The sequence below is a fragment of the Oreochromis niloticus genome, linkage group LG7, assembly GCF_001858045.2.
Source record: "Oreochromis niloticus isolate F11D_XX linkage group LG7, O_niloticus_UMD_NMBU, whole genome shotgun sequence".
Classification (NCBI taxonomy): domain Eukaryota; kingdom Metazoa; phylum Chordata; class Actinopteri; order Cichliformes; family Cichlidae; genus Oreochromis; species Oreochromis niloticus.
This window is the reverse complement of record NC_031972.2, coordinates 62,538,807-62,551,480: the sequence shown is the minus strand read 5'-3', so window position 1 is coordinate 62,551,480 and position 12,674 is coordinate 62,538,807. Positions and strand designations below refer to the sequence as shown.

The following is a 12,674-nucleotide window of genomic DNA, read 5'->3' as shown; positions in this document are numbered from 1 at the left end:
ATTGGCAGACTGCTTGCAGTCAGCGTATTTAATGTTTTTTACCTTAATATCTACATTTGTGGACTTTATTTATGGCTATGTTTAGAAAGACGGAGGTCTTTGTTAAACATTTAAAAAGGCAAGCTGAGGCAGGAGACACACAATAATTAAAATGCTTCCCTTAACTGGGCATTTTTGATTTTCAAGCTAGTGTTTTCTGTAGAACAGCCCAATCAGATGTATATGGTAAATGGTAAATGGCCTGTATTTATATAGCGCCTTTCTGGTCCCTAAGGACCCCAAAGCGCTTTACATATCCAGTCATCCACCCATTCACACACACATTCACACACTGGTGATGGCAAGCTACATTGTAGCCACAGCCACCCTGGGGCGCACTGACAGAGGCGAGGCTGCCGGACACTGGCGCCACCGGGCCCTCTGACCACCACCAGTAGGCAACGGGTGAAGTGTCTTGCCCAAGGACACAACGACCGAGACTGTCCGAGCCGGGGCTCGAACTGGTAACCTTCCGATTACAAGGCGAACTCCTAACTCTTGAGCCGTTATGTCAAAGCCACACACACAAGTTGTCCTTCGGCGCTACGATACACCATCTTCTACCTTTCCAGCCTCCTAATGTGGACTGTGTCTCTATAAAACAGGATTTTTGTCTCTCTGTTTCCGTGGCATCAAAGCAGGACTGCTAAAGGACACCTTGTGCTCATCATCTATTTAATTTTTTAAGACTCTATATTTGTCAAAATAATAAATATGTGAGACTGTCTCCTCAGCATGTGTGGAGGAGACTATTATTAGACTTTTATTAAAGGCTTATGGTCATGTTTTAAGGCTGAGCAACCTCTGACAGCCATGCCAACACATAAAATGAACATTGGCGTCTCCACTTTTAGATGGAGCTCATTGGATTTGTTAGGAAGCTTCTAGGAAATGCAGCTTCCTAACAAATGTTTAACTATGTAAACTATGATTAAGAGAAGTGTACCTGTGTGCTATCTTTACTGCATCCAATGGAAACACTACTGCACAGTTTCCCTAAAAAAATGATGTGGAGTCAACTTTCCATGTCACACTTAATCAGGTTAATGCAAAAGTTTGCACAGATGTCATTCTGCACAGTGAAGCTCAAACATAAGTGAAATTATGAAAATAAAATGTAGAGGCTAAGTCTACGCTTGAAGCCACTGAGGTGTTTGTTGGCGGGGGGTGACGTGATGTCACCGGTATGAATCAACTTATTAAACTTGCTACAGTCCAATAACTCCAGCCGTACTTATCTTGTCCTTTAAAATCTTTATTCCAACACCATTTACCATAACAGCGCAGCGGTCACAAACTGGTGGCTTCCTCCTGATCAACAACACCTGCCGCTAATTACGTGTGTCTACCTTAAATACCTTCACATAAACACACCATACCGGAAAGCTTAAAGGTGACCTCTAGAGGCATACATAAGGTACCAACCCAAAAGTGGCTTGTTGTGGAAATTTTAACAATAACCTGCAACACAGCCAGTGAGCTTGATTTGAAGTGGGTTTTAATAAACACATTGCAATGTGGAGAGAGCATCCCAGTGAAACACCAGGACCATCGTTGAATTGTGGCCACCGCCCTCACATCTTATATACAGAAACACAGACAAAGAACATCCACAAACTCTTACATGTTGGCCCCTCTCACGGGGGGGGGGGGGGGGGGGGGGGGGGCTACACCTCCTCCCTCACAGAGAGAATTATGACCTTGTTTTCTGCTTGGCCGTCACCTAAGCATTTACATCCCTGATAAGCAGAAGGAGCCTCACTATCTGTTTAACGTCTCCCATTACAACGGCCTCACTGTGTTAACTTTCCACATGCATGTAAACTAGTGACAGGAGTGCTCTTACTATAGTAAAGTGAGAAAGTGATATTACTATAACTAATGTGATATGATTAAATATTTGATTAATACATGAGAAAAGAAATGTTCCACTACAGGCTCCAACATAAAAAATAAATGTATAAGACAAGTTACATTGAACGTAACTATATTCATTCATTAGATCAGTCTTTTTATGACTTTTCTTACACTAAATATATACTAATAAATGTAAGTAAGTAACTTACTTACTTACTTATAAATGTGTCAGAATAACCAGCTGAAGGGGAAAAAGAGAGAAGCAAAAAGTTATTTGGACTGAGGGTAATTTATCAATCTAGTGTTTGAGTGGCGCTCAAGGAGAAAAAAGAGAAAATGACTGTAATCTGAAAGGGCGATCTTAACCTTCAGTTCAGTATTCTCTCTAAAGCGTTCAGTAGGTAGAAATAGTATCAATGGACAAGAACGAGAAAAGAAAACTGCATCATCTCACCACCTCTATGTCAGATTTCCCTCTTTGTTTTGTATTAACTGGAACCAAAAGAGTCATGAAGCATGTACTTAATATAGCAAAGAACTGTCTCCAATCTCAACTTATCCCACCTTCATCCATCCATCCATCCCCATGTCCTGGCTTGCTTTCCGCATCAGCTCTCAGCCACATAAAGCATCACTGGGCTTGGTTTTCACACCAATACATAATATATGTAACCCCGCTGGACGAATTCAGAGTACAAGTGTGTGCCTGTATTTGCAGTGTGCCAACATATACTGTGTCTTCTAATGCTCAACAACCCTTTGTTTGCACTTGCAGGATTGGTAGATAAATCCCAGGGCTTTGCGGGGGCCTACTTCCACTCCCTCCCACTGTAACGCTTTCTTTGTAGTTCCCTGTGCCACAGACTCACACAAAAATCACTTTGTATACACAAATTCACAAAGATTACCATGAAAGTAGGACACAATTACAGTATTATTCTATAGTCCTGTAGGAGAAAATACATCCAGATATATTAGGCAAACGCACATACAAATACACGTTTAGATGTAGGGTGCTAAATCTCTATTTCCTAAACGGGCACAAAAGTGATGTCAGTCAGGTTTTTTCCCCCACAGGCTACAGATGCACTCAAAAACTAAAGTGACTCATAAGAAGGAGTCCTAATTTTAGAATTACAAGGAATATTTCTTCTGTTAATGCAACTCACAGGTGGAATACTATTATAGATGACCACACTGCCCCCTATCAGTGTATATGTGAACTTGCGTGCCCAGTACAGAACATGCAGTATCTCCCTGCGGCAGCCTCACTGTTGCAAAAGAAAAAAAAGTTCAAAGTTGATGATGTGAGGCTGGAAGCAGTAAGTATCCAATATGGACAGTATATAAATCGGGTGTATTTTAGTGGTGGTAGTGTGGACTTTGCTGGATCTTGAAGATTAATATGTTGTGGCCCAGAGTGACTTACTTTGCTTATTTGGCTTATGTGAAATGAGTTGATAAAATGAAAACTTGTAGTGGAAGGAGCGCCAAAGTTCGTACTCTTTTTTTGCTTTCTCAATCCCGCATTTCATCGTACCTGCTCCGAGTCAACCTAGGAAAGTCTTCCAGCTCAAACTGCATGCTAGACTCTTTTCCTCCCAGGATTACAAGCTTCAGCTGCATTAATGCACTGCAGAGAACCGCAGATTTTCTCTGTGTTTCTCTGTGTTTTCAGCAAGTGTAATGATGTAATTCCAAGGGTATAGGCGAGAGAGAGAGAGACAGTGAGAGGGTGGAGTAAAAACAAGGCATTTATCATTAAACACAACAAACAACTCCCAGCCCAGATGCCACTAATTTACCTCCATCCTTCTGGGGTTTTAGACCACACTATTCCTCCTTTCTGATCCCTCGCTTTGCTCTGACAGCCACTTTTCGTCTTCCTTCTCTAGCTCTACACTAATCTCCTCCCAGCTACTGAGACAGGATGTTTAGGGGCTTATTTACTCTTGTATAAATACGACTTTTTCATAGCTTTCCTTAAAGAGGCCGCACACCAGAAAGATGTGTATGGCTGAATCTCTTCCTTCACCGAATCACGCCGTGAAGATCTTTGAACCAAGATATGAAAAGATACATTAGAGCTTTTGAAGAAGTGCCCTAAGACAACAGGCTTGAACCAATTGAGCTCTAACTGTACTGTAATCAGTGCTCTGATACCATCAGAGTGTATTCATAAATAATGACAAGTAACTTATACTACTAGAAAACACAGAGTAACATGGAAACTGTACGTGTTGACATTTTTGGGACACCAAAAACGTTGCTGTATTTGCTTTAAAGATGTTTGAATAATTTCTTGATCATTAGCAAGTCATGCTTAAAGGCTTCATAAATAGTTAATGATTATGAATTTGTTGCATCAGACAGCCCTCATGTATTATGAATGATTTATTGCTACATTTGTACATCTTGTAAGTGGCAGCGACACGTAGGAGCTTCTCAGTCCCCAAACTAGAAGCAAAAGTCAAGAAAAATGTATAAGCCAGACAAGGTAATGCAAATTTTAACACCAGCCGCTTGATTTCCACAGCCGGGCAAATTCAGTATTAATATCAGCCCCTGAAAAGAATTCTTACAGCTTACTTTCATTACAGGTTAATAATAATTATGGTAGTGTCACATTTAGATTCCAGGACCTTAGTACTGTGCACAGTTTTATTCACACTTTACATAGAATCTAACTATTATTACAAGTATATACTGTTGAACTACTGAGCCTTGCCTACAGGCTTTAACATTTGGATAAATCGGTGCAAACAGTTAAAACAGAACTTTTAGTTTGCTTAATCTTTTTCAACAACATGAGAAAGCTGACTGTTATTAATTTTAGCAATAAGGAGGCAAAGAGACAGCTCCCTGTTTACATCAGGGGAGCTGACATGGAGCAGGTGATAAGCGTTTCTCTTGGGAACCAATTTTACAAAATACTCATACTCGAGGCACATGTCCATCTTGGTAAATCAAACTCAGAAACAGCTCTATTGCTTTTCTTTAATGTCTGCAGTGTTGCCTTCTGGTAGTACAGTCTCGTCAGATCCGACTACCTTCCTTCAGTTTGTTATCATCCGACTACACTTCTCCACTCTGAATGATATTCTGATGTTGCATTTGTAGATCCGTGTGGTATGGATCAGTGAATCAATGTCTCATTCATTCCTGGCATACAGCTTCCATGTAGAGGAGGAGCCTAACGGTTGCTCCATTCCATAGTGGGTATGTGTAGCCAGCCTTGCTAATGATCTGGCTGAGGGGGTTGTGTGGAACAGCGCTGGTGACAGAGCATCTCCTGGTGAATCACTAACTTGATGGTGACTTGTGCAGTCAGCTTGAATTGGGCTTCTCCAGCCACATCCACCAAGACACCAAGCATTGTTGTTATGTGAGCATTATTCTTCCATATGCTTTTCCACTATTGATGTGTCTTCAGCCTTGGTGGGGCAGTTCTAATAATGTTTTCCTTCCACTCCACCCAAGTAAACCTTGATGGTTGAGTGGAGAACATCTTTTTTGTTCTCCTGGCTTCTTTCTCACTGGTATACCTCTTCAAGCAGCTATACAAGGCTACGAGTCTTTGTTTTGCAGTTCCTAAGACCTCAGAGTTGGGCAGCTTGTTGTACTTTTTGGCATTCCTTTCTTCATCACTTCTTTCCACAGTTTTGATAGTTGGCAAACCTCCCTCTGTACTGCCTTGATCTTGACCTCTACTTTTCTTCTCCATGGAGGGTTCTGCTCCTTTTGGCTGTTCATCTTATAGACAAGCATCTAAAGTCTAAAGGATTACTGCTCCCATTGTGTAGATCGTCTGGTTAGTTTTAATGATGGTCGCAGTAGGCATTGTCCATAATGCTGCACTCACATCTTCTAGTGGTCTTTCAGGCGAGTACTTCATAGTCATAGAGTGACCAGGTTTCCAGCTTAGCCATGTGTGGCGTGGGTGTGGTCTCTGGCCGGCTGCAGAGGAGGGGTGACGCAGGGGCGGGGTGAACAAGTGTGCTGAGAAGTGAAGGTGATTGTCACTCTTTATATGTTCACAGTGACAGTTGGAGGCGGAAGAGCGGACGTGACAGCAGAAAGCGGGAGTGACTGTGTCCCAGTGAACCTAAAACCACAGTATTAATAAAAGTATTGCTGTCCCCACACCTGTGTCCCGTGGATGCTTTACAGGACGAATGTTACACCATGTTTTATAGATATTCCCCTCTTGCCCCTGGGGGCGCCTCTACCAGAGGTCTGGGAGCTTGACAGTCCTGCGTAGTATTTTTGCTGTTCCTAGGACTGCGCTCTTCTGGACAGAGATCTCGGATGTTGTTCCTGGGATTTGCTAGAGCTTGGGTGTCACTGGATCGAATGCTCCGATTGCCACTGGGACCACTGTTACCTTCACCCTCCACTTCTTCTTCGAGTTCTTCTCTGAGTCTTTGGTATTTCCCAAGATTCTCATGTTCCCCCTCTCAGATGTTGCTATCACTCTGTATAACATCTGTCATTATGACCGTCTTCCTCTGCTTGTCCACCACTGCTATGTCTGGTTAGTTTGCCATCACCAGTTTGTCTGTCTGTATCTGGAACTCCGACAGGATCTTGGCTCAGTCATTCTTGACCACCCTCGGGGGGGCTTCTCCCATTTTCACCTCGAGACTTCCGATGTATCCATATACTACGCTAACCTTGGTTATGGCGTTCCATGTATGCCCTGCCTGCTAGCATCTTGTACCCTGCTGTCTCAGTGCTGGATTGTCTCAGGGGCATCTTTACACAGCCTGCACCTGGGGTCTTGCCTGGTGTGGTGGACCCCAGCCTCTATGGATCTTGTACTTAGTTCCTGTGCTGCCATGATTAGTGCCTCTGTGCTGTCTTTCAGTCCAGCTTTTTCCAGCCACTGGTAGGATTTCTGGATGTCAGCAACTTTTTCTATCTGCTGGAAGTACGTCTGTCCTTCCATGATGGTTCCTGTGTCTTTGTGCGATGTAGAAAAGGTGAATGGATGGTCTCTGCATGCATGGTTCCCACCTTCAAGGATGGAGGAGGTGGTGTGATGATGTGGGGGTGCTTTGCTGGTGATACTGTTGGGGATTTATTCAAAATAGAAGACAGACTGAACCAGCATGGCTACCACAGCATCCTGCAGTGACATGCCATCCCGTCTGCTTTGTGTTTAGTTGGACCATCATTTATTTTTAACAGTACAATGACCCCAAACACACCTCCAGGCTGTGTCAGGGCTATCTGACCAAGATGGAGAGTGATGAAGTGATGTGCCACACAGTCACCTGACCTAAACCCAATGGAGATGGTTTGGGATGAGATGGAGCGCAGAGTGAAGGCAAAGGGCCAACAAGTGCTCAGCATCTCTGGGAACTCCTTCAAGACTGTTTGGAAACCATTTCAGGAGACGACCTCATGAAGCTCATGGAGAGAACGCCAAGAGTGCAAAGCAGTAATCAAAGCAAAGGCTGTTTAGAAGAAACTAAAATATAAAACTTGTTTTGAGTTATTCCAACTTTTTTTGTTTACTACATAATTCCAGTGTGTTCATTCATACTTTTGATGCCTTCAGCAAGAACCAAAAATGTAAATAGTCATGAAAATAAAGAAAAAACATTAAATGAGAAGGTGTGTCCAAACTTCTGACTGATACACACACCCACACACACACACACACACACACACACACACACACACACACACACACGGAGAGCGCAGTAAGGCTTATTAACACAGTTTCTGTCTTCCTTTATAATGCTTCTCACTCCTTGCTGCTGCAGTGCGTCTGTGTTCAGCTTGTAGCCATGACATACCTGAGTTAATCTAGTGTCACCTTCGTCTCCTTTCAGCAATTAGACAGGCCGGGAAATCTGCTGCTGCTCCCTCCAGTGTCCTGATTGTTTCTCACCTCCTGCAGCTTGTTAAATTTATACTTTACACATTAAGCTGTTGCTTTTACCCACAGAGACTTACCATAAGTGAAAATGGCAAAGTCAACATCTGTGATGTGCTGTGATATTTAAATAGATCATTCATGGTAAAAGAAGGTGTGAGCTGCAATGTATTCCTTTTTTCTATTACTATAAGATGAAAACTGATTCACTTTATGACATCGGCTGGAGAAATGAAAGGGGAACTAAAGAATATGAATGTAAACATAAATAAATGGGGAAGTGAAAGGTACTGTTATATCACTTACACTGTTAACACTGTCTTATATTTATAACACATCTATATGTACATCCATGTTTGACACTCCGCAGTAAACAGTGTGAATAAAGAAATTTAATGTAACATAAATATAAGACATAATATAAAGAACTTGCTCATAGGGGGTCATGTGATCGTTGGGCCTTTCTCTGTTTTCTTTCTATTATTGTTTGGTCTTTACCTTACATTATAAAGCACCTTGAGGCGACTGTTGTCGGGATTTGGCGCTATATAAATAAAACTGAATTGAATTGAATGTCAAGGCTTGCATCTACTTGTCTTTGTTAGATAAAGAACAATGCTGTCAGACTCTCATTAGGCTTGCAAACCTAGTATTTGAGTTTCGAGTACCTTCAAGTACTTTAAATAAGCCTTAGATATTCAGCTAACGCAGAACTCAATGTTTTGGAATGATACTGTTTCATTTTACAGTGTTAGGCACAATTATAGCTCGCTTTCCTCAAGATAGCTTCATAATGTCACAAAGAGACATAAAGAGAGGTAAAGATAAGGGAGTGCTTACACAGAGAAATGACTGAAAGGCATGCTGGCATGTCAAATGCATTGTTTTTTTGACTGATACTGACTGCCAACTTATTATACAAAGCACACAAGAGCTGTGACCGTAACTCATGCACCCACTCATGTGCTGACAATGGAAATCCATAAAGAATAATGCAACAGTAAACGCTTTAGAAAGAAAAACTAGCTATGACAAATTGCCACCTACAAATTTGTTGTTTTATACACATTTTGTTGCATGCATTTTGCTAGATTAGCAGTAAAAGGCAAGGTTTACAGGTAAGCCTGTTAAGTAAGGAAAAGTGCAGTATACTGAGCTGTTATTAAAAAACATAGTATAAGCTTCAAAAGGTAAGTACACTACAAGTGTTACGTTAAAGCTATTAAAATACAAAGTATCAGACAGAAAATATCAGACAGCTGTGTGTGCTGGAACTAGGTTCTCCTTCATTCTGCAGGCTGCATTTTAAGGTTTTAGAAGATTTAACCAAACATGGGACAAGAAATGACACAATTTCTTATGATCCAATCAATTAAGTAATAAAGACGGTGAGAAAGTCTATTTTGAAGACCTACAGTAAGGTGCAGTGATGTGAGATTTGGACAATAAATGTGCCGAGTTCCTCTGGTGGAAGGAGCTTAGGAAAGTAAGAGGAGAGCTGTGGATGTTTTTGTTTCATTTGGCACAATATACAGTATACTGATTATGTTCTATTTTACTTCCTCGGCTGTAAGGGGACCAATTAGCCGCTTATCTCTGTCGACAGTGCACATTCACATAAAGAACCTGAGAATCCCCCTTCTTAGCATGGATTCGTATGAATTAACACAAAATAATGTGGATTAGTGGAGCAGGTGTTAAAAGTAAAAGTTGAGCTAATTTATTGTTACACTATGTTTAGTATTATTAACTTGTAATTCTGTTTAATTCAATAAAGTGCTGATGAATGGACTCAAACAGCACGGGTGTGTGACTAAGACTCTGTCCAAAACATGCCGTATCCAATATATAATCACATTATATCAGAGAAGAGATAAAAACTGAGGTAATGGAAGAAAAAGAGGAGGCAGGATAACGAAAATGGCAAACAGGAATAAGGGTTTCTATCCAACACTCAGCCGTCTCCAGACATATCAGAAATAGAAGGCAGACTATGTGGAGATGGCTGCCAGAGAGGCAATCAATAAACTTTCACATTTCATGCTGCAGTGTGCGTCTGTGTGCGTGCGTGTGCCCGCTGTGTGTATTTATGTGACTATATGCGTTGCTGTATCAAATTTGAAACTACCTCACTGAAAGCAGTTGTGCCAGACTGATGAGACAAGCTGTCACATTACTAGAAAATGTACCCGACTACACCCTCCCCATTCCTTTGTATCACTGTCCAAACCCAACATGTGACCTTTGAGGTTCCCGTCATGATGTTCGGGCTTGGCTGCGGTCGAACATCATATTTTTGGCCTCAGGGCAGTCCTCAGTACTCATTCTGAAGTAAACTTTTAAGTATTATACAGATACACATCAGTGCCCAATTAATCTTAGCAGCAGCAGGTCTAGAAACCGCCTCTTAATGGCAAATCAAAAGCTCGGCATACTAGTCTGTGCTCTTACGTTAGGGAGAGCTGCTTGTATTGATCGACCTGTCCAGAATGCTAAAGAAGGTACACACTGACACCGTTTTAGTGTGGACGTTCACATTAAAGACAATAATGTGGTTGATGGTGCCTAAAGGCGGCCTAAGAGCGAATAGCTCTAACTTCTCTCTTCTTTTCTTATTGAATTTTTAATAATGCGATAGCATCACCTGTCCTGTGTAATTGATTGCAGCTGATCTGGTTCGGCGATGACCTTGACTTTTACCGTATCTCCTATCTTTTTCCCTTCCTTTCTCCCGTCTCTCTGCCTTATTTCCTCCTCTCTCTCATCCCTTCTCCCACCAGGCCTGTAGATCCTGCTGAAACCTCCTGTAGTCATTTTTTGCAACACCGAAAAGCAACGACTTATCTCCCCCACGCAACCCAGGCTTAGGAGAGAAGACAAATAAGAGGAAGAAGAAGGAACGAGAAGAGGTCTTATAAACCACGACAAATCAAACAAGAAAATACTGGAAATCCCCACCGAGCGCTGTACAACACCACTGTGGTTTTTTTGGTTTGCTTGTTTTTTTAAACTCACTTCTTCTTCTCCTCATATGTACTTTTCTCGTTGCATCTGTCCTTTCCTGTATCAGTCTTCTCTCTTCTCCTCTATCATCTCCCTCCTGTACTTCATCCACTATTGATTATTCCATTTCTTTTTACAGTTTCCATTGTATTCCATTTTGGCACCTCTCTCCCGCTTTGGCAGCCAAACACTGGGTGTTGGGCGCATTTGTGGCAACATGCCACATCTGTAGGAGATACTTGAAACAACATGTATATTGATATTGTAACAAAAACAAAAGATAAAGAAATCAAATTCATGTTGAACCACACCTTAAACCTCCGGTCTTTTCCCTAAGCTCATCTGAAATCTGGTAAGCTTTTATTTTTCACCCTCTTTCCCGATCATTGCTCTCTCTGTTTTCTTTTCCCTTGTTGTTCCTCACCCACTCACGAATAGAAAAATCGCTCCGATATCTATCAGCGACTCCTCTCCTGCCGCCCCGTCTATCTATTGACCTCTCTCTGTCTCTCACTGGACCAGGAAACATTGCAAAGCTGAGCTACTGTCCTGGTCGGGGAAGAGCATTGACTTTTTGATGTGTTTCTTTCTTTTCTGGTCACAGACTGTGTTTGATCTTGTTTCACTCTTTAAGCAGACAGAACAAAGCCTGTTTCCTTTGTCTGCAGTGGTTGTTGTCTTTTAGGACGAGGTGGTAGCCATAAGCCTTCAAAGTCAGAAACTCTCTGGAGTCGTTTCTTCGATTTGCTTCTGTTTTTATTGCATTAGTTGTCATGGAGTGGAAAACAGTCTATCTTTATAGTAACGGTGTAAACCTTAAAAACAAAAAAGTACTATTATAAATATTTTATTTTTTACCATTGTATAAATATATACTATTGATTAACTTATGTACTTTGATTGCAAGTTCTTCGGTCGCCCACACAGTGGTTAAATAAAAAAAAAGAGGAAACATTTTCTGTGAATTTTAGGCACTATTTCTAATGCTATTGATGTGTTGACTATTTTATTGTAACATCTTTTTTTCTTTTCTTTCCTTTTTTTGTTTCTTATTTTTAAATCTGTGAGTAATTGCAGAATCAGGAGTCGTGTTTATATGACTGCATTTGTGTTTAGGTTCGATTCTGTCTCCAGTCAGTTCTGCCCTCTCCTGTTCGCCCTCCGTCTCTCATTACAAGACACAAGAAGACGTGTACGAAGAAAACAAAGGCTGTGGTTTCGCTGGATAGTTCTGCTTTTTTCTCTTGCACTCATCTAAAGAACTTAGCGTGTGTGGGTCCGTTTGGAAGACCACCTTAAAGAAAAAGATGACATTTTGAATGAGTTATGTCTGTCTTTTGCACTAATTTAATAAAGCCGTTACTGAAATTCCCACAATACTATTTTGGAAATTGTGTGTTTCCTGAAAATCTTTTTTTTACTCCTTGGGAGAACACGCTGTAGCCTGTTCAACACAAATTCACAGTTAGTCTGTTTTTATTTTAGGACCAGAATTACTAATTAGGGCAAATTAACTTAAAGTGTGCTCATTTATGAACATGGATGGAAGCCGCGTCATCTTAAAAATAACCAAAAAAAACACCTGATAATCTTCTTGCAAAAGCAAAAGAGTGTAAGTGCAGATTTTTTCATCATTAAAAAAGAAGTCCATCATATGAATCTGAAATCTGTGTACTATGGTTGACCGGTAGAATATGTGGCAGAGCACATAACCTTAATTACTTTTCCAGTCTTAGTGAAATTCCTGGTAATGTGCTGCGTGTATCGCTCTCATTCTCTCTCTTTGCTTTTTGGGGGTTTTGGGGTCAAAGGAAAGAATCGGGGCAACAACTCAACAGATTTTGCTAAATAAAAATTATATATAGCGACACCTGAATTGAATATTCTAAGA

At 41.2% G+C, this 12,674-nt stretch overlaps 1 protein-coding gene across 2 annotated transcripts in view; it reads left to right on the top strand.

The window, feature by feature from the left end:
• cdh13 (cadherin 13, H-cadherin (heart)) overlaps positions 1–12,162 on the top strand; it is a 356,939-nt gene extending 344,777 nt beyond the window's left edge. For both annotated transcript variants that reach the window (XM_013272522.3, XM_013272523.3), the window contains one exon: positions 10,561–12,162. Coding sequence is in view for 1 of the 2 variants with exons in the window: in XM_013272523.3 (XP_013127977.1) it covers positions 10,561–10,568 (8 nt within the window). In the remaining variant the exon portion in view is untranslated. The remainder of the gene's footprint in view (positions 1–10,560) is intronic.
• The last annotated feature ends 512 nt before the right edge of the window (positions 12,163–12,674 follow it).